Source organism: Trichoplusia ni, chromosome 10 (genome assembly GCF_003590095.1).
Source record: "Trichoplusia ni isolate ovarian cell line Hi5 chromosome 10, tn1, whole genome shotgun sequence".
In the NCBI taxonomy this organism is placed as follows: Eukaryota; Metazoa; Arthropoda; class Insecta; order Lepidoptera; family Noctuidae; genus Trichoplusia; species Trichoplusia ni.
In genome coordinates this window covers 10,749,824-10,775,333 of record NC_039487.1, presented here as the reverse complement: position 1 = coordinate 10,775,333, position 25,510 = coordinate 10,749,824, and the positions used below count along the sequence as shown (strand labels likewise).

The following is a 25,510-nucleotide window of genomic DNA, read 5'->3' as shown; positions in this document are numbered from 1 at the left end:
AATGTATCATTCATTCATTAGAAACTCTTTGTTGAATTGCTTGGTTATTGATAACCATAATCTGATTGATTGGGAAACGATTAACGGATATTCGAAATTTCATTTTCAATATTCGATTTATTGATGGATTGGCTTAGCTACTGGAGTTACAAATGTATAAATGTAAAGAGATTATGTCAATATTCTGTATCTAGTAGACACGTCCATTAATAGATAGAATTTTGAAAGCGGTAATAATTTACATTTTGGATGTTGCTTTAAGTCTCGCGATAATGTAATAAAGCTAAATATAATTTGGTAAAAACTGACTTTTAGCTAATCTGAAGTGATAATATCTCTGTATAATTAGTTGAGAAACGTTATAGTCTAATTAATATCTCGTTTTAAACCAAGTCGAGGTTAAGCAGAAAAAGTCAGCATGTTATTTTCATTAACTATATTCGTTTGCAAATAAATTTTTGCTTTAACAGTCGATGTATAAACAATTATGTTTTTACAAGAAAAATGTTGATTGAAAGAAAAACGGCGAAAGACAAATATGCCACACCTCTACCTAGTAGTGGAAAATAAAGAGAGTATACCAGAAACACATAATACTTATATCCTCAAATAAAGCTCTAAAGCACTAGAATAAGAACCCCTAAGTTGCATACATTGGCAGTGATATATCACTTTGGATACCAGAGCTCCACTACTCCTAATGTATTATAGCTCACACGAAATTCTCGCCTTGTCTAAATAAACCTTCATACCTACTGGATTGTTCAGCTGTAATCCGGATTTATAAAAATCCCTTCAGGTTTTCAGCTCATCGATAGCTGAAGCCATATAGGTAACATTCGCTTGACGTCACAGCTCCATCGAGCCTTCCCGGTATACTTCTCTTCCTAGAATTATTTAAATGAAATATTTTATAACACGACTACAAAAAATGAGTGTAGTAGGGAGTTTCAGGCTTCATTAATGTGTGTGGAAATTCTTTTCTCTAACCATTTTCATTTCTACACCGATTTTGATGTACCATGATTTTATAAATCCATAATTGCGTGTTTTTATCTGTTTAAATTCAAGAGAAACGATGCCTTATGCATGTATATATTTTGTAGGATTTCGAACACTTAGTTTGAAAACATTTCCATTTAGCTGTTACTCGTCATAACGTAGTTCCTAAAACAATTTCCTCATAATGTTCTTCACTCTATTTGTAGTATTTAATTAAATGTGGACAAGCAACCTTCATTTCGGGGAACAGCTTCGTTAGTACGTTCAATATAAGTAATGTGCTTAGTTGTTTGCTAAAGTAATGTAACATAGGATAGATAGATCAACTCACCTGTGGGCGCGGCTGTTTGTGTGCGTAAGACTATTATCGTTTATTATGGAAGCTTTAATTCGTTTGGCACACATATGAAAGCTGTATACTCCTCTGTGTTACAAGGGTTACCCACACACGGCCACTGGAAAAGATCTCTTGAATTAACTATAGTGATCACTCGCCTTCTGGTCTGCTACTGAGGTATTTGATCGGTGAGACGGGGTAGGTTGTGTTCCATATCGACTACCGTTGATATACCGTTGACAACATTGATATCAGTGATTTTAATGGCCCAACGTCACAAGAAGACTCCATGAAACCAGTATATTTTGCGGTACTATAAACGAACTCAAAATCAGCCATCGTGCCTTATAGTTTTTGCTAAATAGCGAAATGGAGTTATCGATTTTCATCTCACGTTGTTAAGCTAAACAAATCTTGTACATGAATAATTTTCTAAGCTAAATTGTTTACTTTTTACGTAACGAAACCTTGAGCCTGCTAAACTTTGACTGAAATTACAACATGAAAAAAGGCTTGTTTTTTCTCGCCACGAGTAGCTGCTACCATGATATCTTTAAACAGGACTATAGCCGTTGTGGAAGTGAGAAGCCGCTACGTGCGTAGCGCTCCGTCTTTTTCCACAATAGAAACCGTTATTTTTTTAAGAGCTCTTAGTACAGGCACTGATCCCTTTCCATTCGACCTTGCCCTTTATATCACCACGTTCGTGACTCGATACCCTGCGAAATATTTTGATCTATACTGAAATATAGCCGGCTATTTTCTCATAGCGTGTTTTAAAGGTTTTCACCTATTTTTAGGGTAACATGTAAGGTTATAGACAAGACAAGTGGAGCTCGTGGCTAAGCTATAACCGCATAAGTGATTCGATCACAGGTTAAGCTATGCTTGACTCGGTTGGTCCGTAGATGGGTGACCATCTTCGTCATAACGAGTTCCTCCGTGTTTCGGAAGGCACGTTAAATTGTGAGTCCCGGCTGTTATTCCTACATCTTTCACAGTCGTTACAAGTATTCAGAAGCTTGAAAAGTCTGACAGCCAGTCTAACCAAGGGGTTTCGTGTTGCCCAGGTAACTGGGTTGAGGAGGTCAGATAGGCAGTCGCTCCTTGTAAAACACTGGTACTTAGCTGAAACCGGTTGGACTGGTAGCCGACTCCAACATAGTTGGGAAAAGGCTAGGCCGATGATGATGTAAGGTTATAGACAAGATCTTATAAAATAAATCAGAGATGGCTGACACAGAGAGACAGCACGATATTTGTTAAAGACTATTTATAGGACAAAAGTAAAAATCCTTTAAGTTCAATTAAAAGCTACTTTTTTAGGTTGGAGAACTGTTTAATTAAACAAAATACTCGCGTGCTCGTAATTGTTTTGCGGTAGCTGGTCCGCGTACGACGTTCACACCCTATACTTTGACAAAATAATCATAATAACAAGCCTTTTCTGACCATAGTTGCTTATGACCTAAATATTCCCGAGTATATGCCCTCTGAAGTAACGTATTAATAAATGGAATGGAACAGTCCAACAAATGTTTAATAACTTATTACAATCGTAAGTCGCGTTGCAGTTTGATATGTGTTCTTACAGTGTTTCACGACAAAATGAATTTTGATAATTTGAATTTTTATAAGCTTCAAATTCAAGACAAGGATAATTGTTGCAATAACTAATATCCAAACTGACATATCGTTATTGAACTGTAAAAGTAATAGTCCTCTAATTCAACATTAATGGTTGGGAAGGACATATGACCCAATAAGATAGCAGGAGTAGGAGAGAATGAAAGGACAAGAGACAAAGGAGCTGGTGCTACGGGCATCGGGAGCCAAGTGACGATTCCTGGCCAACGTATCGCTCACCTTTCGATCAGGACCAGGCACGTGCTGGACGGCGTGCCTGAAAGAGATGTCAGCGAGTTCTGTGATGCCTGCCGGGCCAGTGGGATTGTCTGAAAAGGTGACCGCGTCTCCAGTACATTATGGGCAATGGAAAGAAACATGACAACAGTCAAGTAGTACAAGCGCAGTAAAAGTCTGACACTCCTTTCCACTCAGCCTAAAGTTTTTGGAATTATTAGATGGTTTCCCAAGGCAGCAGGTATCAACGCAGATAATAATCAATATAACAATTTTTACGACGCGTAACAATGCGTCTATGCGAATATGTTTTATCTTTTATGCGCTCAAACTTATGTCATTATTTCATTGTTTGTATTCAACGTCCATATAAATGGTAATCTTTATTGATAATGTGTTGTGCTGTCAAAATATTCTTCGTATAGCTATTGTTGTTTTCACAATACAAACCTGGATGCGTCACTAAAGTTGTAATTTATTATTGCGTGTTGTTTACAAACGAAACTATAAAAATAACTGAGTGTTCCGAAATTATTTGTATTTTTCCGCGAATTCGTCTGCTTACAAGGTAACTGTAAAATCGGTCAAGTGTGAGTTGAACTCGTTATATTAAGATTAGCTTTTGCCGCTATAACAACAAATACTAAAAATAATTATCGAGGTTAAGGAATACTTTTTAAGGCCATAAATTTGCCAGATGACAAAGTAATTTATCAAATTCCACGTTTAAATATTTTTGTTAATGTTTATACGGAATCCAGTACTGCAAGTCCGGCTCAGGATTGACCGGTTTTAATACTTTGTAAATGACTTTAATAGAGCCATATAGGTTTCTGAAAGGCCTCGTATCGTTATCAATGTATGCGTCATTGTATTATCAATTAATTAGCCATATTGCTCTTGTTGCGGCCGAGTGGCGGAAGGAAAACATGACCTACTTGTGCCAAGTTCCGTTTTGTTAACTACTTACGTATTACGTATTACGTATTAATTTCATTATGATGGCTACAGGTTAATTTATTTTTAATTGCTGTTTGTAATTTTTATATTTAGTGTTCAAACTAACCCTGGAATTATTTGAAGTCATATTTTTGCCCTAAGAGTAAGTTTATTGTATAAAAAAATATTGGACTTGATCCATGATCCATGATCTTGAAATGAGGAATCATCATTTGTGTTTTTGGGATTTCGGTATGTAGTTAAAAATATATGTTGAGATACTTGATGGTAACTTTAATTTATACTTTATTGCACATAAATAAATACACACACTTAAACAATATTATCTTGAAAAAGTGATGTAAAAATTATGTATTTAACCACGTAAAGATCTCTCCTAACTGCGATTTGACCATCACATGTCACGCGATCAAAGTTTTTGTTATTGATTATTTGAAGAAACAATTGATAATGTTTTCCCATGGACTTTGTTAACTTGCAGGCGATGCACGATGGTCAAGGAAGGGTCAATGATAAACAAATTATGAACTGCGTGACTCAATACCTACAAGCTATTAATCATTATTCTAAACAGGCAAAATTTAAAGTTCCTTGTATTCTGTACTTATATTATAAAGAGGTATCTGCTTAACGCGTAGCTTAAGAGAAACACATCATCTGTGAAATTTTCATCACGTTTTATGGCAATCAGCCTGTATAGAGACTGCTAGACGTAGAGTCTCTCATCTGCATCAGGGAAGGAATCCTCATGGACACCCACTCCCTCGGGGGAGGAAAGGGTAGTGTCAGACTTTTATCGACCGCTGTGCTACGTCATCCGAGTTTTTTTGTGTCGGTGCATGCAATGCGTTGCCATCCATCACACATAGAGCCCAGACCCCTAGCAATTTTCATTTTCGCTCTTTAATCATAGGACCATAAAAGTTGCAGAAAAAGGGGAGGCCCACACCCAACTGTGAGCGATACCGGATTTACATAATGATGATCATTAGCTGACATACACTGTAAATAAAACAGTACTGACCAGTATCACAACTAAGTGGTTTAATTGTTGGACAGTTGCCAGTCGGAAGACATCAGCTGTGAACTTTGAAATACATCGTGAATCTTCGTCTGTATGTAATAGGGAACTATTAATTAAAGGTAAGCGAAACTGGTGATAGAAAGTAAAAAAGTTCTTGGTAGACCTAGGTACCTAGCTTCAATTTTACCTAGAGGAAATATGTTTTTTGGAAAAGAGTGCCGTTGTTTAACATAAAATTGTATTCTTGTTTTCTATTACCGGAGATCAGGCGAATGGGATGGGATGATATATTCTTAAGTTACTTTTTAAATGATACTTTTGCTCGTAAAGAATTAAACTGTACATTATTGCGTTTCGGCGGTATTCAGACTTACCAAAAATAACTTGCAAAATTAAAACTTACCATACATAAAAATACTGTTACATAAAGTCATCCCGTGACATTGATTCCACGCGTACATTTAATTCGCGCAAAAATTAAACAGCATTTTCGAAAAGAAAACGTGCCTGCTATTTCTTCCCACGCGAACAGGAAATGTCACTTGTAGAGATTTAAAATCTCGATGACGTAAACAAAATGCTTAAATCTCAGCTAATTTTGACGAAAAAATGTATGATTGATGCTCGGAGCTCAGGTGAGGAGGAATCGCAAAATGGAAAATGTATTTTTGATTTGTTTTATAAAAAAAACGCTCGTTCTTTCTTTAGTATTGAAGTCCTAGGGCGCAGATGAGGTCATAAAATCTTTAAAGAACATTGGGACAAACAGACCGAGTTCATAACATAAATATACCAACTTGTATTGTTATCAAATCACATTGTTATACTTTCCTCATTGTGAATACTAGATTCTCCGAATAAATCCGCCAATTAAACAAAACCGATTGTAAATTAAATGTAAATATTTATTCAGTGACTGTTTATACAAAACGTTTATATTGTGGACATTATTAAGGTAATGTTTGTCGAGAATCGACCGTAATTCATTTAAATTGTCCGTGGGTTCGTTATCATACATGATGTATTATTTGACGGTCTTTTGTAACTATGAGAACAGAAACAATGGAATTAAATATTTAGAATAGTGTGAAGAATGATGGTAGCACAAGAAACGAAAAATAGACAAAACGAATACTACTATTAAGGAATGTCTACAACAAAAATCTGAATATATCCAGTTAGAACACGTTTAAAAATGTTTTTATTTCGATGTCTCATATTTTATTTTATAAGGAAAATAACACATCGAAATCGAAAATGTTTACTTCAAATAACATTTGAGGATCATTTGTCTTGGATGGAAATAAAAACGAATTTAAAACTTTCTTGTTTCTAGTCAGAGAATGATAGAAGCAGTACCTTCCAGGCTTCGTAGTCAAGAACGAATGAGGTTTTAATTTGCAAAAGTGCTGCGCATGGCTTCTCTTGTACGTCATGCCAATGATTTATTTAAAATCCGAGATTAAAGCTTGCATTCTTTTTGTATTGATTACGCATTTATTTAAGAAAAAAAAAAGCATCTGGCTTCATGGTAAAACTACTGAGCCAACCAATCTATACTTCTATACTTACTAATATCGGTAATAAGGTAATAAGACGACCTCCGTGGTCGAGTGGCGTACGCACCGGTTTCAAGGTGTCGCTAACTCTGAGGTCCCGGGTTCGATCCCCGGTCGAGTCAATGTAAAAATTCACATTTCTACATTTTCTCGGGTCTGGGTGTTTGTGGTACCTTCGTTGTATCTGAATTCCATAACACAAGTGCTTTAGCAACTTACTTTGGGTTCAGAACAATGTATGTGATGTTGTCCGCAATATATAAAGCTGAAGAGTTTGTTTGTTTGTTTGTTTGAACGCGCTAATCTCAGGAACTACTGGTCCAAATTGAAAAAATCTTTTTGTGTGGAATAGGCTATTCATCGAGGAAGGCTTTAGGCTATAAACCATCACGCTGCGACTAATAGGAGCGAAGATACAATGGAAAATGTGAAATAAAAAAGAGGGCAGGTATAATTCATAACTTATATCTTCTACCCACGGGGACGAAGTCGCGGACAACAGCTAGTGATGTAATAAACGTAATAAATAAAATGAGATCAAATTGAGAACCTCCACCTTTTTGAAATCGATTGATAAAGTAAAAAATCTCGAAGTAACCGGTGCCTTCAACTTGAATACCAGGTTAAAAACTTCGATACTTCACGATAAGACAAACTAAGCTGATACGCTCATGTCAATACATCCCCAAATTCGTTATGTAAGGAATCCACACACACAGCCACACTGGATACAGGGTTATGCCAGGCAGTCTGTTCGCCGCAATAAATATAAAGTTACGTAACATTCAAGTGTTTTGTTATTCAATTACGTATATGTGTACTTGTATTAACGCACATGTGTGTGTATCAAGTTGATAACTACTCTCTTGTTGATGGAGATGAGGTAAGCTGTTTTAAATAATGATGTTAAGTGTTTATTTGTAAGCCGTTGATTGTGTTGATAGATTAGTCAATTGTTTCGTAGGTATTGTATTTAAAATTCCCAAAATTTCCAGTCTCGTCCGAAAAATCTAGTAGTTTGGTTTGATAAGCGAATAATTCTCACCAATAAAAGCCTTTTTCGCATAGTCTTTGCGACGTTAACAGTTCTTCTTCCTTTCCCTGTTGCCGCGAACCAAGAAATACTAAATATCGAAAGCTTTTGTGGTTTAATAGTAAAATGAACTCTCAAATAACGGTCATAATATTTATAACTGTTGTAATTGTTTATATGCCATGTGTAAATATAAAAACTTACTTTATCGTCAACTAGTGAGCGTGTTGATCGTCTTCTCTACACGGGAAGAGGCCTGTTCTCTATGCCTAGGACATTTACAAGCTGGTATAATAATGTTTTATTAAATATTTATCATGCCCTCAAACCGTACGTGAATGACGACACACAAAGCAAACATTTAACTAATAAATAAAACATGTAGATACAGAGTGATACATTCATTACAGATGTTATATGGATTTGCGTCAACCATCCGTTGCCATTCAATGGATATCGTCTGTCCCATATAAATGTTGCAAGACCATCTGTCGGGAATACCAATCGTTTAAACTTACTTAGTGTTTACTTAAGAATATACTAACTTACTATTCTGAACAATAGCTGCAGAGATAGTCTTGTAGTAAAGGCCGACGTATCGCAGGTGCGATCGCCGTGTAGGATAAGCCACTAGGTCCGGGTGATTCTTCGGAAAAAATACACTAGTTAAGGTCATATCATTATCCTCACCAACTGGTTCACTTCACTGTGATGCTTAAAATGTTTTAATTCTTACTTCATCTAATAATAGCCGTATTACAAGCTTAGGTAAAAATAATATTAAATCAAGCAATCTGCAGTATGAAAAGTGTGGTGAGGATAATGATGTTCTTAATTTGTGTTACTTTTCTCCGGAGAATCACCCGTCCGATCCCAGAAACAAAGAAATAGTCAATAAAAAAATCATTTATTCAAATGAGGCTACTAAGTAGCACATTTTGAAGGTCAGATTACATTGGACAGCACCCGGTTTCGCCCACCCTTCACCGCTTCCTAATTGCTAGTCTTTTAATATCGGTATTCTTCCTTACTTTCTATGGGGTTTAATGTGTGAGTGTATGTCTGTATATCCCCTTGGTGTTCTAGTATTCTTATACCACATAAGCAATTTTAACACTTGCAAAAAACAAGCGGTTTCGTAGATGTATGGCAACTAGCATTGTGACTCAATAACTTTATATATAAGATGTATTTTTAGCAAATCACGGTACACGCTGACTCGCTAACACTAGACAGTCTAACCAATCTTCAATTTATAGTGCCAGTTGTGGAAAAGAGATGCCGCTATCCCCTGTAGTGCGCTGTCACGCTCCAACTTTAAGACTTTGTTAAATAATAAATACCCTTGTGAATCTACTAGCTCATCACTCGCAATCAAAAATTAATATTATTTTAATATTTCCTTGATCAAATAAACTTGCTAACTCATGTCTGCGTGGCATCTAACATTGATATGTTCATAGTTAGGCGTGTATAATGCTAAATTAACTTGAAGTAATATATATTGTTTAGTTTTTATAGTTCATTTCAAATGAATCATTGATTTATACTTGTTGAAATGCACTTAAAATAACAAAAGACTTTTGTGCTTGTCCTTGTAAAATGTTACTACCGGGATCTGTTCTCTCATCTCATCTCATCTCAGTGGTTTTGTTTTATTTTATGGATTTAATCGTTACTGTGTAAGTTTATTTGTGGGCTGTGTTACAAGCTTTACTTTTGGGCACTATTGTTCTTCTTCTTTCTTTCTTTTTTCCACTTTTAACCCAAGAGTTAGTTTCTAATATTTTGAGGTATCGCTAATATGAAAATTACTAGCTGTGCTCACGGCTTCGCTGCCTGCAAACGTATGGCTATGTGTTAATCCAAAATGCCAGCTACCTCAATACCAAATTACATCGAAATCGGTCTAGTCGTTTGGGCGTTAAGATGTAACTAATACATATGTACATACAAACAAACTCAAAACTATACATTATTTGTAACATTAGTGTGACATACATCCTTATTTCGTCCTAGTGTACATTTAACTCTTCTTGTCCTTTATTTTTTAGGACTAAAACGCGAACTGAATATTTCTTTATTTAAAGGCTCTCTTTACCCAACCTTAATACTTACGTATAGTTGCACAATACATTACAGTATTAAAATTGCAGAGGGGCTCTGTAATTCAAGTTAGCATGGCCGCAGAACAAATGAATGTAAAATGAGGAGAATGCACGCACGCATGGCAATGAGATGAGCTGATCTAGTTTCAGTTACCTTAATAATACGTGAGGTTTGTGGTAAATGATGTAAGTTGTTTTCCATCAAAAAACAGTATTCTGGAATATATACAAAATTTTACAACTCTCACACAACGCCATCTAGTTTCAACCTGAGCAAAACTTGTACCATACTAATTACTAGACAACCGATAAACATACTTATGTTTCTACATACATACATACATACTATAGTTAAATTACACCCAGACAGGACAGATGATCATGCTTGTCACACAAACATTAGTCTTGGGTGGGAATCGAACCAACGACCTCCGGTGTACCAGTCACGGCCACTAACTACAAGACCAACAGGCCCGTCAAATAAGTACCTAGTTCAATATATTGATATTTGCCTTGGTTGTTGACTTCAACGACAAAAGAAGGGAGATCTAAATGGGTGCCAAGTTCATCGTATATGTTAAGCACCGAGCTGAAGAACTGCACTGATATAAAATAAAACAACACTGTTTGGTCTGCAAGAGAGTCATATATTGAAAATACTTCAAAATATATATGTAGCCATAGCGCGATCTAATTCGACGTCAATGCCATCTATCGCGCTATGGTTTAACAAATTACTATAATATTACATTTTGCTCTTGAACAGTATAATTTATTTATGTAAACATAAAATATTATATCTTCTTTTTAACTTAGGATAAATATTGTCCACCTTGGCTAGTTGTCACATACGTAACGATTCACTTAGTAGCGTAATAACAATATAATGTCAATGAAAATCTAACTGCAATTTACACATTTACAATTTCATAATTAAAACAATGTATGCAACCACCCTTAAAACTGTCATTTTGTAAACATTTTACGTACTAACACGCATTGAACACGTAAAATGAAAACAAAAGAAGTACAAAAAACACATCAAAAGCCATTGTATAAAAATCCTATTGAACTAATCATATGTTATCAAAATAATCTCACAAATTACTGACAACACAGTGACGATACCGTTGTAAAGAATAATTAAGGTTCCGGAAAATCCTTCGCAACCTCCTCAAGGTGTACGTACATACATACAGATAAGAAGACTATACTAACACATCACTTTGTTTGTTAAGTCGTGGACTGTAGCTTGTGGAAGAAAGACGTCGCTCTATGTCATAGTGCTCTGTCTCGTTTTTACCCTCGCTATGATTGGTAAGGTTGCAAATGTGCGCGTATTATTTGTCCTTTTTTATGATAGATATTATAATTTTCATGACGTAGAAAGTATTGAAAGGTTAGGAGTTAGTTGTCTGCTTTGGGCCGCGTTTCTGATATCAACAATCGCCGATTAATGATCCCTGATCGGTGCTTGAAATAAAGATGTTACCTCATGACCGTGTTCGTTTCTTAGAGTTCTCTATCAGTGGCAGTTTTTCTTTAGGAAATCTAAATAAATAACTAGATCTATCACATAAAATATAAAAAAAATGTGACATGATAAAAGTTTTAATTTTATTAATCATCACGACAAAAAAAAGAACAAAGAATACAAAATACTATTTTGTCATTAGTTCTTACACGTTTCACAAAGGCTGACTAGAATATTAGAAGTTCATAAGTCCCCTCCCCCATCCACTCTCATGAAATGAGCTTTCATTTCCTGGAAAATATAATTTTCCAGTAGTCATCGTTCGTTATTTCCCATTTGAGAACCTTTTCACAGAATACTTCAAGCTGCGTATGCCGTAGATATGGCTATGTGGAGATAAACCAATGGAACTTTTATTAGAAATTGCGTTGAAAAGTTTTTGAGTGCTCATTTCAGTACACTTTATGTTTGATGTAAATATACGCATGATTTCATCTCAGTACAGAAACGTACTAAGCGAATGTATATTTATGACTAGCTGCTGCCCGCGACTTCGTCCCCGTGGGTAGTAGGTATAAGTTATGAATTATACCTGCCCTGTTTTTTTTCACACTTTCCATTGTATCTTCGCTCCTATTAGTCGCAGCATGATGGTTTAATAGCCTAAAGCCTTCCTCGATGAATGGTCTATTCAACACAAAAAGAATTTTTCAATTTGGACCAGTAGTTCCTGAGATTAGCGCGTTCAAACAAACAAAAAAACTCTTCAGCTTTATATATTAGTATAGATATAGATTGTATTACGTCCATACAAAATAGGTATAGGCTGTAACTCTACTAAAGTTTCAATATTAGAGGCCATTCTTTTCAAAGGTCTTCGATCTATTCTATTATCCCTATTTGTAGTTAACTGAAGCCTAAAAGCTAAATTTGTGCCTTTACTATAAGTTCTTGAACTAGATCTTACTTACTGCCGCGTGCGAGAGACTCGAAATCACCTAATCTATACTAATATATAAAGCTGAAGAGTTTGTTTGTTTGAACGCGCTAATCTCAGGAACTACTGGTTCAAAATGAAAAATTATTTTTGTATTGAATAGACCAATAATCGAGGAAGGTTTTAGGCTATAAACCATCACGCTGCGACTAATAGGAGCGAAGATACAATGGAAAATGTGGACAAGTATAAATCATAACATATCTTCTAACCACGCGGACGAAGTTGCGGGCAACAGCTAGTACTTTATACAGACAGACCGCATTTCAACTACGATCCACCTGCAAATTACAGTTTGAATGCAGTTGACTCGACTGCAATGGAACTGCGAACCTAACGTGCAGTCCGATTGTAGTTCAGTTGCAGTCGGCGTACAATTGGGCAGCATTTTTCATCTTATATGTCTGCCTAGATAGAGCCTATTGCGATACGCCCGTCTCACGCTTACAAAACTACAATAGCATTTCTTTAAGATGTGGTGAAGGTTTTCCCCTCACATTTGAAATGGAATATTTTTTCCCAGATCTTATTTTATATATTTCAATTGTTCGAGACCTATATAACTAGTTGGCTATTGTTTTACCGTGGATTGGCTTTTCTTTTCTGTTTAAGTAAACCTGTCGGAGAGAGATTTCTCATTGTGATTAAGCCGTTATTTTATGATTTTGTATTTATAAGACTTTATATTTAATCTGTCTGTTTTATGCTGATGATTCTACGTTCGCATGACAAAAAGCATATGAAGAGAACCAACCACGCTGCATCCTTGACTGATGCACATACTACGTCAGCCTAATTTCATATTTTTGTCAAACACAAAGTAAAGGAAGATGAAGTTTGTTCCTCATTTAAAAAAGCACTAGCAATAGACTTTCCACTTAAAATAACATCTCATAAATTAAAAATTAACCGCCAAGTGGAATTCGCTAAAATAATATTTTTCGCCCTTGTATGACCATTTCAAACGCTGCTCAACCCCAACAAAAAAACTTCATCTGTTTAAATTACATCTTACGGCTATCATGATTCCTGAGAGAGGTAGAACCTGGTGACAGACGGACAAACAGAAAAGTTTGAGTTAATAACCAAGCCTTTGTTTAGGGATCCTTTTAGGTGAAGCAATTTTGCGTGTCACTAACAGCCTCATTCAAATCAACACGCATAAGAAAAGGTATATTACAATACCTTGGCATACAGAAGCGTGGTTTTTAACACATAACGGAACAGGAACCGAGTCGAGTGACACGGTAACCTTAAAACTCGCGATATATATCCTTATCCAATTACCTCCTTACATTAGTGAGTCGCCAGCTCACGGCACTTAGCACAATTCGCGTTTATTAACGATGCACCACAAATGGAAACGTCACGAATGTTTTAGACGATATTTAGACGTGTTTTTGTATCGGCTGTATGCAGTTAACATGATCAGCTTTTTAAGCTAGGATTGTGTGTTGAAAATTGAATTTTGAAATGTTCAAGATTTTGGTTAAGGAAAATGTTGAGACAAGATTTTGTATTTAAAAGGAGAGTCGTTTAACATACTTCTGTTATTTTTAAGATTCATGCTAAAGTTACTACTGCCAATAAAACTCTGATCGTTATGAAAGATATTGCAAATTATTCTTAAATTTTAGAAAAGTCATTCCAATTTCTTTTTATCTGTTACTACTTCTCACCTATATTCGTAATTTGAACTTTTGCTAGAGTGCTAGCCTGTCTCTTAGAGGGGTACTAATGCGGTTATAAAGGCGAAACGCTTTGCAGTTCGCTTCGATAAAAGTATTGAGAAATATAAAATTTAGAACAATTCCTTTAATCCTCTATGAGTCAGACCTCATAATATGTACTCTATTAAGTATAACGTGTTACCTCAGCATTCTCAAGGGCACATTAAATATGCGGACTAATTACAGGTGAGCACAGAATTCGTAGTAACGCCTCGTAAACGTGCCAAGTAATTAAACAACCGTATCAAGTTACAAACACATGCCATAATTATTTCATGTTATTTGTTTTGGCTCATGATTACATCCGGGGAAGACGTTTTTCTCATACCACTCATCTATTTTAATTTCTAACATTTTGTAATGAAAAAAATTCGCTTTTGTGTGGGCTTTTTTAATACGCTTTAAAAGTCGCGAGCTCTAAAAATTATTAAAGAACCATTTCCTAATATCAGTGTGTACTTACATATGAGTGTGTGTGTGTCTGAAAAGTCGGGATGGCGTGTTAATATGTCGATCTCTTGCTGACTAAATACACCCCGGGTTCGTTCAGCTGCCCTTCTTAAGCAAGAGAAAATGTTATAATCCTTCCTCTACATTAAAACCCTTTCTTCAACCAAGGTACTTAGGAGACGAGAATGCTTGTCGATACGGGAGCCTGTATATTAATTTAATTGACCTATAAAAAGCACTATTATTTCGAATTGTTTGCAGAAGTATTTACTTACGTTATATTATTATGTTTGTTACCAGATGGGAGCAGGCGCGACGGGGCCCGGTGGTCGTCGTGCCTTGGAGCTGATCCTGAGCGGGGGGCTCAAGTCCTTGGCAAGACCCGCGAAGCCGGTCCGTAGGGCAGCCAGCAGGGACTCCGTGCTGTCGCAACCCCAACCCCTGCTTGAGGGTGAGTACCTTTCAACCTTATGCTATATGTCTGTAATTTTGATGGGTATAAACATTCTTCTATGGAGAGAAGGGATCACCATGCTTGAGACCGCTTGATTCATAATTGAATCTTAGTTTCCTCTCATATTACTTCATAGTCTCTTAGAGAAATTGAAAAAAAAAATTAAGCATTTATTTTATAGTAACTATATTAAGAATTATACATTATTAAATGCTGAAACGGTTTACTCACGCGTCTTTATCGGGATTGTCCGACTAGTATCGGATCCAACAAGAGAACTTAATCATGAGCCGACGCGACGCCGTTCTAATCTTCTTTTAACGTATCTTTACAATTTCCCCAAAGCGCTTAAAAATGTTGAACGTTTGAATTTTCTGTACATTTTTAATTCGTAATCTCATGATATCGCGTGTAATCTATGTTACCAGCGCCTTTCGTTCCTCCCTAGGGAAATAACATGAATTCCCATAAATAGATTACCGCATCTGAAATTGGGTCGCGTAGCTCGCACGGGCTAATGTTCCGAGCTTCTGTGATTGCCAATTAGTAACATGCGATGTTTTTATAACATTTTTATTTATTAGCCTGATTCAAATTAACCCTCAAAAAAATTGAAAGTTGAGTGGAATCATGCTAAAAAGAAAAGTTATAAAAGTTCTCGCGTACCATTGTGAGTTGGGAGACAGGCGGTTCGGTGAAACCGATGCTTTGGGAATTTATTGTTATGTGATTTCGATCGTACGTACCGTCAAAAATTTATTCGAAAGATCCTGATAAGTAGACTTTGTTTACGACTGAACCAAGATACCAACGTTTTACAAGCATGTTCGGATGAAAGAGTTCAGTTCTATTTCAAACTATAGAAAACAATTATAGGACGTGCACGCCACGATGCAATTAACACATTCTAATTCCTGACCTCGGCAGCTTAGTTGGTAAATTGATTGCCGCGTATATCCAGAAAGCGCAGGTTCGAGTCCTGTTTGATTCAATTGGCATTTAGAAATCAAGATAAAATTAATGTTTTAAATACCCCTGACAGTAACCCTCCACCAATTTTAAACGACTCAACAGATTTTTGGCAAACATGTTTAAGAACATTCGCACATAACTCACATTCAATAAAAAACAAACTAAACAGAAATCGCTCAATTTGTTCGGACGCTATGATGCCACAGACAGAGAGACACATCAAACTTATAACGCCCCTCTTTTTGTGTCATGGGTTAAAAATGTTTTATAATTCTTTGTTTTCATATTGTACTGTACGATCATAACCATCAGTCTTTCTCACGTCGCTTAAAACATTAGACATCCTTTACACTGTTTTTTTTTTTGGAAGAGAGGTGCCATTACTTACCTTGCATCGTGCCCTCTCGCTCCCGCGATGGCGATAATCTCAAGTGCCACGCTGCAATCAGCCTTTCACAATTTGGAAAGTTTTTTTTTCGAAAGTGCACTAATAATTCCTTGATTATAAATTTATTTTATTGTCTTACTAATGACATTGATATTTTACTGCAGTTCAATGCACTTATAATTTCACGGCCATTCGTTTCTTGATATTATAGTGATTTCCTTTTTTAACGATAACTTTATATCCATTTTCCTATAGAATGCTTGAAATTTTAAATTTAATTTATAATATTAAATTCTTTACCTGAACAGTCTATAACAAAGGCCATGACTAATAATTAATAAGAATTGTTAATACAACAATACCAACGGAAATCTACTGAAAAACATTATTGTAGAGATCGCTGAACATTCACAGCGGTTTTGTTTAATGTGTGTTTAATGATTTATGTGGCTGTCGGTACTATAAAAGCTTTATAGCATAAGTTTTGCCATTGTGAAAGCTAGATAGCAAATACAATACGCGTTGCGTCGTCTCGTTTCTACAAAATCATCCTTCTGTTGCAGCTCTGAGTGAGTTCAATAATCATTGAGTCGTAAAATTAAAATAAAACTGGTCAAGTTCGAACTTGCGACTCTGTTACAAATAGATAAATCAGTTACGTCACAAATGTATGAGCGTAACAACCGTGTTGATAAAGCGAAAACAGTAATACATCATCATCATCATCAGTATGACGGTTCGTGAGATGTACAGCCTGGTGACGGACGGACAGACAGACAGCGGAGGCTCGGTAATGGTGTTTCGTTTTTCAACTTGGGGAACGTTACAATAAATAAAAACAGAAATGTGATAACATTAGGTATGTTTCCTGTGCCCATATTCTTGTTTTTCAAGAAATAATCGCTGATATTTAAGTATAATATCAAATTTACTTTCCCTATCGACATGAGAAAAGGGGCAAACAGTGTTTGTGAGTGAAATAAGAGGTTTTATTAATACAACGTTACAATGCAAGTATAATAACTTCTTCATTTTATTGCACACTTTATTGTTCTCAAATCTGTGTTAATATCCAACATCGCTCACGTTTTCATAATATTTACTTTGAATTTTGATTAATCGCATTTAATTTAACTCCAATTTCTTCATCTTTTACTTTTTAGGGATCCGTATCCAAATAGTAATAGCTTAACACATTTATTGTGTGTTTGCCTCGTCATTATTTTCCGTCATTACCAGCGTAAATAAACAAAATGTACGTTTAAATAAAAAATAATTAATGGAAGATTCCGAAGATCTTTACCCCATAGAAACATTTACATTCAAATAAGTTTTCAAACAATCTGCAACTTCATGCATCAAAGCGTTTAATCGATTTCAGGAGAACTTAATTACAGATATTAGATTTTAACAAAAGGCAAGTCAAGTTCGTATCTGAATAGATTCATGCTTCAATAACTTTCAATCCGGGCAGACGTTTAAGTGAGCGTAGCAAAGTTATTGAAAGCTGGAGGCAAATAACTTTCCTCTGCTCTATAGGAACAAAGAATTTAATATTGCAACTGTAGAAGCCAAGTTTAAAGGTAGCTGGGACTCTATCAAAACAATAGTTATTGGCCAATGTCAATAAGCTATATTGAACGGAGAATGTAAGTTTAAATTGTAGGCATAATATCAGAATCTAAAGGTCTTAAGAATTGTTTTCGTTTTCATCTTGAATATGCTTTTTCTTTGTTCAATTTTCGCCTTTTTGACCATGGCAACAAGTCACTTCTCATGGTACCTACTCAATCACCTGCCTTTGGGATTTCAAGTGGAGAACATGAGTACCTACGACACGAGTGTTGCGTGTCGTTACAATGAAATCGGCTGCCTGGAATTCGCTATTTAGAATAATCTTATTTTCGTAGTTAGGTAGGCTTCGTCGTAATTAAACCATCGTTCTAAGCGCAACAAGAAAGAATTTCTGTGCTAGACGGATCAGATTTGACATTGACACGAAAAGGAAATTTTACAAGCTTGTCCGTAAAAAAATCTTTCGATTGATATGAAATTTTGCATGTATGTGGATGGTGCGCGACAAAGAGGACTTATAATTATTTGTATGTTGTGTAGATGTCGATGCTGAAGCTGGAAGGTTCGTCTAAACCCCTCAGTTCGTTTGATTCTTGTGACAACATTAATCTCAAAGCGAGATGAAAAGGGTATCCTCCTGTTAGCTTGTACATAATGTATTCTTGTTTGTTTTGTCCAGGTCTTCGCAAGTGCTCGACGGTACTCGCGCTGACCGATCGGGAGAAGAGCTCAGAGCCCATCAGGGCGCACAATAGACTGCGCGCGCCCTCCGTCTGCTCCCGGTGCTCGTCGCTGCTCTCCCTCGCTGGTGCCAGTGGATCCAGGTAAGACTAGAGTTCGTACTCGACTAGACTTTTTTGTTACCCGGCTAAATCCTCATGGACTTTTTCCGCCTTGGAAAAGGCGGAGAGGTATTCCTCAGAGGACTCTTCCCGGCTAAAACCACCAGAGTGCTCCACCCTTCCCGTACGTTCCTTTTACCAGAGACCACGGGAACGAGATCCAAACTATCGCGAATATAGTCTTAACCTAGAGTAATTCTCTTAAAAACATTCATATTGAACAGTAATGTTAATGCATTGGAATTTAGAAGTATCGATTTAATGTCCTTTGACTGGCTTGTTGGTCTAGTGGTTAGTGACCCCGAATGCTATACCGTAGGTGATCGTGGTTTCGATTCCCACCCAGAATAAGAGTTTGTGTGATGAGCACGATCATTTGTGCTGTGTCTGGATGTAAATTATCAATATTATGTATGTATTTAGAAATGTACCCATAAGTATGTTTATCAGGTGTCTTGTATTCAAAATACAAGCTTTGCTTCAGTTTGAGAATAAATGGCGTTATCTGAAAGTTATGGAATATCACATTATTTAAAAATAATAAAACTGTCTCGTACGTTTGCAGTTAACGATACGTCACAAACTTGAATTCGGATTACCTGTTTAAATTTACAACTTGTTCGCTTCCGTACATCGTCTTTTTAACCTTGAACTTAAAGGGATTTCCAAAAGAAGAAACAATTTGGGGAATACTTACGACTTATGCCTGGGAATTCCGATAAAGTTCAAGAGTACGCAAGGTTAAGTATCGAGGCAGTTTGAAAATAATTGCTAATAAATTTCGTCTTTTTATTTCACTTCTATTTCTGGTTCATTGTTAGATAGAAATTTTCAGACGATCGGTTTGCGTCATTGAATACACGTGTTATAAATGATGCTTTTTATTGAAATACTGCATCCTGTAGCTTTGTCTCTTGGCTATTATTTACTATATCATTATTTCTATCAGGTATTCCCTCGACGGTGCTGGCAGCGGCTTCGTGCCTGCCGCACCAATCAATTGCAAGCTATGCCTTGAAGATGCCACCGTTGATAAGGTCACTCTCATCTCCGGCTGCGGATGCTCTTTCTGCACAAAGGTAAGCTTTAACACGAATCCAGGAGTTTACTCACCAACCACGCGTATTTAGGTGCCAAATTCTATGTATGAGTTTGAATGGAGATCTACTACATTAATATCCATGAGTTTGAATGGAGATATACAATTGCGTCGGGAATTTACATATATTTTAGTGAAATATATGTAAATTTCCGCAGTAAACCTGTTAATATGAACTAAAACAATTAGACAATGCATCGCACTTGGCAATACAGACATTTTCTGATCTCCAAGGTTAATTCACGGCTGCCTTATATAGTTGGTATAAATAGAAACACGTGGTCTATTGAGACATCACTTTGTTTTCGTTTTGTTGAATTTTGTAACGTATTATTGGTTTCTCCTCTCATCGATTACCATATTATTTTAGCCAATGTTATTAATCGAATAAGTTAAGAACTCGTCCTAACTGCTGTGGCTGCGCTGTCTGTCCCCTTTCACAAGGTTGGACCTCTTGAGCCAATAACTAGGCAGACCAAATTTTCACAGATGATAGATTTTTTAATTAGAAATCATCTAGGTTACGCAGCAATAAGTTAATAAATTTTTGAGTGGCCATGTTTTAGGTCACTCAAAATTTAGGTTCTGGATTTTGTACGGAACCCTCAGTATCGCAAGTCTGACTCGCATTTGACCCATTATTAATAATACATTAGTCTGCCTGTATTTCCTGAGTTAATCCTTCATCAAATGATACTTATTCTCTACAAATTAATTGAGCTTTAATACTAATAAGTCCCCGTAAAACATTATATAAATCATAATGTAAGGTAATCACCGATGATCTCACTTGCTTGGTGTGATTGATGGTTGATGATAATTACTATTGTATATATTAAAAACGTTTAGTTGTCTCAGGGGAATCCCTTGAGAACAGATTTCAGACTTTTTGTTCTAGTGATAATTATTTGCTCTTATTTGTTCTTATCTTTATTGTAACAGTTTTTTTAAACTTCTTTAATCTTTGATGTGATGTTAAATCTGTTCCTCTGATCTACTCAACTGTATTCTTGTACTGCCTATACCACTGCCGAAAAGTCACTTATTTTTTTTATCTTTACTACTTTATCCCTCTATCGGGCATAGGCTTTCCCCATTCATCTTTTCGCTTCCTAGGCCGACCGTGGCCAGCGCCAGCCACCCGCTGGCTCCTATAACATACTGAACATATTGTAACATAATGAAATGAAGTGGCTGATATATTTGCAACCAGTCGAAGCTCAACTGTGGAGTTATTCGTTTTCTTCGAACCCTTAAATTAAAGTTCTGCTATCTGTCTAGGCAGTTGAAATGTTCTCAGACCATGTACCTCTGTTACCGATAGGTATATCAACAAAAACTAACAATCGTGATTATGCAACGTTTGAGACGTTGAAATGTTCTTAAATTTATAGGTTTTTTGACTTTTTTGTTCTGTGCCTTTTTGTACGGAACCCTCAATGTCGCGAGTCCAACTCGCATTTAACCAGTTATAATTACCGAATAATCGCCTTTATTTCGCCCTCGAAATGAACGGTACGTAGAATTAATGTAAAGTTCACATTTAATTTGAATACAAATGATTAACACCAACGAATGCGCGCGCAACCATAAGGTATTATTTTCATAACAATAAATATTACCTTGAAAACTTGAAAAGGAAATGTTATAATAATTAATTATTTTAAGGAATATTCATTTGTGCAGTAGACCGCGAGAGGTAGTCAAGTTGTTCGAATATAAATCTTATCACGTGGAGTTAGAGGCTTTATCAATTTGTTACCAAACTTTCCACTATGTGATCCACGGTTTTTATTTTAAATATCATACGCATTTACTTTGTCCAATGACGTTTGTTTTACGGGCTCCGAGGAAACGCTATATAAAGTGTATTTTTATCGAGGCATCAGAATTTGTATGTTTTTAAATTTATGCTAGTTATTTAGTCATACTTGCTTTCTCCGGACGCTTTGCCTACGTAGGTGTCGCTTATACCTCAAACACATTATTTTTCGGAATTTGGTATGTTTTCAAAACAATTATTTTATTCTAGCCTGCATCTGATACGTGGCTTCCCGCCGTTTCAAACATCTGTTTACAAATGAACTTATCACGTTTGACGGTACATCTGTCAGGCCACATCGCGAGGTCATCAACCCGTCTAGGAATAGGCACCAACCTAGAACTTGATAACATTTTGTTTCCGACTAGTCGTAAACTGAGTCATTTTTTGACTGCATGCATGAGTGCCTAGTGGTTGAGGTCACCATTCCAAACCCACTGTGCGCGATTTGTCGCGTGATCGATCCCCGCGTATTACAAGCGTTCGTGTGATCGATGGATCTCTTTGTCTCTTTCTTCTCTTCGATTCCTGGTCTTGGATCTGGGAGTCTTTGTTTATGTGACTCGTAGGTTTGTGAAACCTCCGTGACACTAGAATTAAATTCCTTAATGCGGGAGTAGTTTATAATTTAGGTTCTAGACAAAGAGATAGAGCCTGGTGACAGACAGACAGCGGAGTCTTCGTAATAGGGTTAAATTTTCAACCTTCGGGTTCAGAACACAAAAATGAAACGCGTGCCTTTAATAACTTTCCAGTAAGAAATGACTCACCGATATTTTAAACGTTATTAATTTCAGCCGTTTATCGACTCAAGGAAGAGAAATTGAAAAACTTTATTGTTTTGAACTTTTACCTTTAACTTCCTCTTCCTCAAAATACGGATGTATAAAGATACTTGTACCATTCTCTCACTATGAACATGTATTATTGTTTTTCCTTATGTTAACCACCAGCATATTTTTTAAAACGCCTCCCATGTTAGTAAATCTAGTCTTTGTATCGCATAGGGTTTTATAAACATTCGAGCCCCATGCACAAAGACCTACGCGGGGATCAGACCCGCGACACTTCGCGAACATTGGTGTTGGCATGGTGACATTTACCTTTTCTCAACCGTGTATTCTATATTGCTGTGCTGTGGAGTTTGTTGCGCCGATTCTTTTCCACATTTTGGTAACACACGACTTCACAAATGGTTTGCTGTCAGATTATTCGACTTCAAAAAAGTGCTTATTGTAATCTATCTTTCTTGAATAAAACCAAATCTGTCTCGCTGACTGTCCATATAAATGTATGCTTAAATCTTTAAAACAAGCGATCGATTCCGATTTAGCGTCCGGTTATATATATTATGTAGATAGTGTTTTTTCAGATTATGAACCTCTTTAATCTAATTTCTTTTTTGGCATTGAGTCGGTTCCAGTCGACTTCTCTGCCAGACTAACTATTAGAGTATTTTTATCCAAGGCCGCACCGAATACCTTATCAACCTTAATAGGTCCTATTCCAAGCTATATGTTGTACACGACCATGCCCATTCGCAGGCTTACGTCCGGCCACTGACCCCCAAACGGCACACCCTCTAATTAAATCTATTTATACACGAAAAAGGTTTAACATAAATTGATTTCGATCATTACCAGTTCCGGTCGCTTGTGTTTTTATTATGCGATTAATTTTGGATTTGGTTTTATTGATTTATTGAATCACGACGCAAAAAGACAGGTGTGATACGTTTGACTTGTCTGTCTGCCTGTGGCATCATATCTCCCGAACGGATTGAGCGATTTCATACGTACATGTTGCTTAGTAAGCTATTGGACCTAAAATTCAAATTACGCATCATAATCGGGATGTTTTTTTCAAGATTTAATGGAATTTGTTGGCCTGTGCTGCTAAATAGGTAATTCGATACCTATTTAATCGTAGATGTACTAAAACTAAGACGTTGTGGGTAGTGAATAACATTATAAAGTGGTTTTCTCAATAGCAGTAAAATACAAAGAATACTTCGCATAAAATGTTTTCAGAATAAAGCAAATATTTTTCAAGAAAATGTATTTAGTTCAATACTTTTAAATTGTCAGCAAGTTTAACAGTTAGGCGGGCTATACAGAAGCTAGAAGTTTCGACCGCTGCGCAAAACAAAAAGCGACTCCTTGTATAAGCTGATTAAAGGGGGTCAAAGTCTGCGCGGTTATTGTCAGGGGTCAGTCTTACCAAAGAGTATCAAAGACGCTAATTCCGACGCGAGAAAATGCCACACAATTTTTATGTTCTGACAATTTGGGTAGGCGCTTTTGAGACACTGACTGTCCATCCATTATCTTGGGCTTCTATCTTTTAATGTCTACTCTCCAATAGCAGCGTACAGAAGTCCACTTTCCACGTTTATAATGTGTGTAGCCAGCCTTAAAGGTCAACATACACTCGTATTTGTCTCGTAACAATACGGTTTCTTAGTATTGAGTTGTTTGTCATTTTCCAAGTTACGTTACGTCTCTCACTTGTCACCAGCTATTTAAATCTTGCCCATTGTTTTAGTTAAAATGGAGGACATTTCGAAGGCTTCTAACAATTTGTTTGTAAAGTTAAGTCTAGTTTATTTTCGCTTGCGTTTTGCATTTTCATTCAAAAGCTTTGTTTCGAGTGACGTCATATTTCTTTTAAGAAGAATACTAAAATATAGTGATTTCTTAAGTGTTTTGTGTATGTATGTAAATGAGTGACTAATTGTTGATTCCTAGAACTATTAACGGTATTCTTTTACTAGCAGTTTTGACATTATATGTTACGGTGCAGTTACAAGTATTCGTAACGTAAAGGCTACATTTGTGTGAAGACAGAAAACTGTATGTTACATAATAATTTAGCATAGAAAATTCTCATTTTTAGTACCAAGTGACTAACACTAATTTGCGTAAACAAGAACTATGCACATTCAGAAGCAGGAGTAGGGGTTGCACCAGTTCAAAGACTTTATTGACATAAAGGAATTTACTTTTTTTTGTATTTATATTAAGTATTGTCCGCGAAAGCGCTACGAACAAACTTGCATTCACATTTCTAATATTAATAGCGATTTACCAATAATAAACATAATATTCTGTGTATTATAGTATAAATTATGGTTTCGTAAAAAGCAAACAATTCAAACTTATACACATTTCACAAGTTAATACGTTTTTCGTAGATACATGTCAAAAATGATTTTTTATACTTCTTTTAGATGGCTTTGTGTGTCTTGTACATGCTATATCTATGGTGTTAACTGCGAATGTACCATGATTGAAAGGATCAAAGGGAATTAAAGAATTAATCAATCAACATTATTCAGCTGATGTCTTCATTTGATCACCTTGAAGTGATTAGCTGTTTTGTATTAGAATGGAAGTGCTAATTCATTTTCAACGATATTCTGTTATCTGTTAATTATTCAAGTGATGTTAAATCTGATATTGTTGTGAATATATTTTTGGATGGATAAAAGTGTTAATTGACTTTAACAAGTCAAGCTAGTAAATGGTCAAGTTGATTTCAATGAAACGCAGTTTTCTTCTGTAACGTTGAAGTTAACTAACTATTTATTTTTACTATAAATTGAACACTAGCTATTGCCAGCAGCTCCGCCCCTAAAATGTTCTAAAGAAAACATGAAATAGGGATAAAAACTACCCTATCTGTTAATCTAGGTTATAAACTATCTGTGTGCCGAATTTCAATTTAATCTGATCAGTGGTTTTTGCATGAAAGAGTTACAAACATCGATCCATACTTACAAACTTTCTTATTAATAATATTAGTAGGATAGTAATAATAAG

At 36.0% G+C, this 25,510-nt stretch overlaps 1 protein-coding gene across 1 annotated transcript in view; it reads left to right on the top strand.

Annotated features, from left to right (window-relative positions):
• LOC113498089 overlaps positions 1–25,510 on the top strand; it is an 87,053-nt gene that overhangs the window by 38,071 nt on the left and 23,472 nt on the right. The window contains exons 4-6 of the mRNA XM_026878004.1: positions 14,838–14,988; positions 18,606–18,750; positions 19,718–19,847. Of these exons, the coding sequence (XP_026733805.1) occupies positions 14,838–14,988; positions 18,606–18,750; positions 19,718–19,847 (426 nt within the window). The remainder of the gene's footprint in view (positions 1–14,837; positions 14,989–18,605; positions 18,751–19,717; positions 19,848–25,510) is intronic.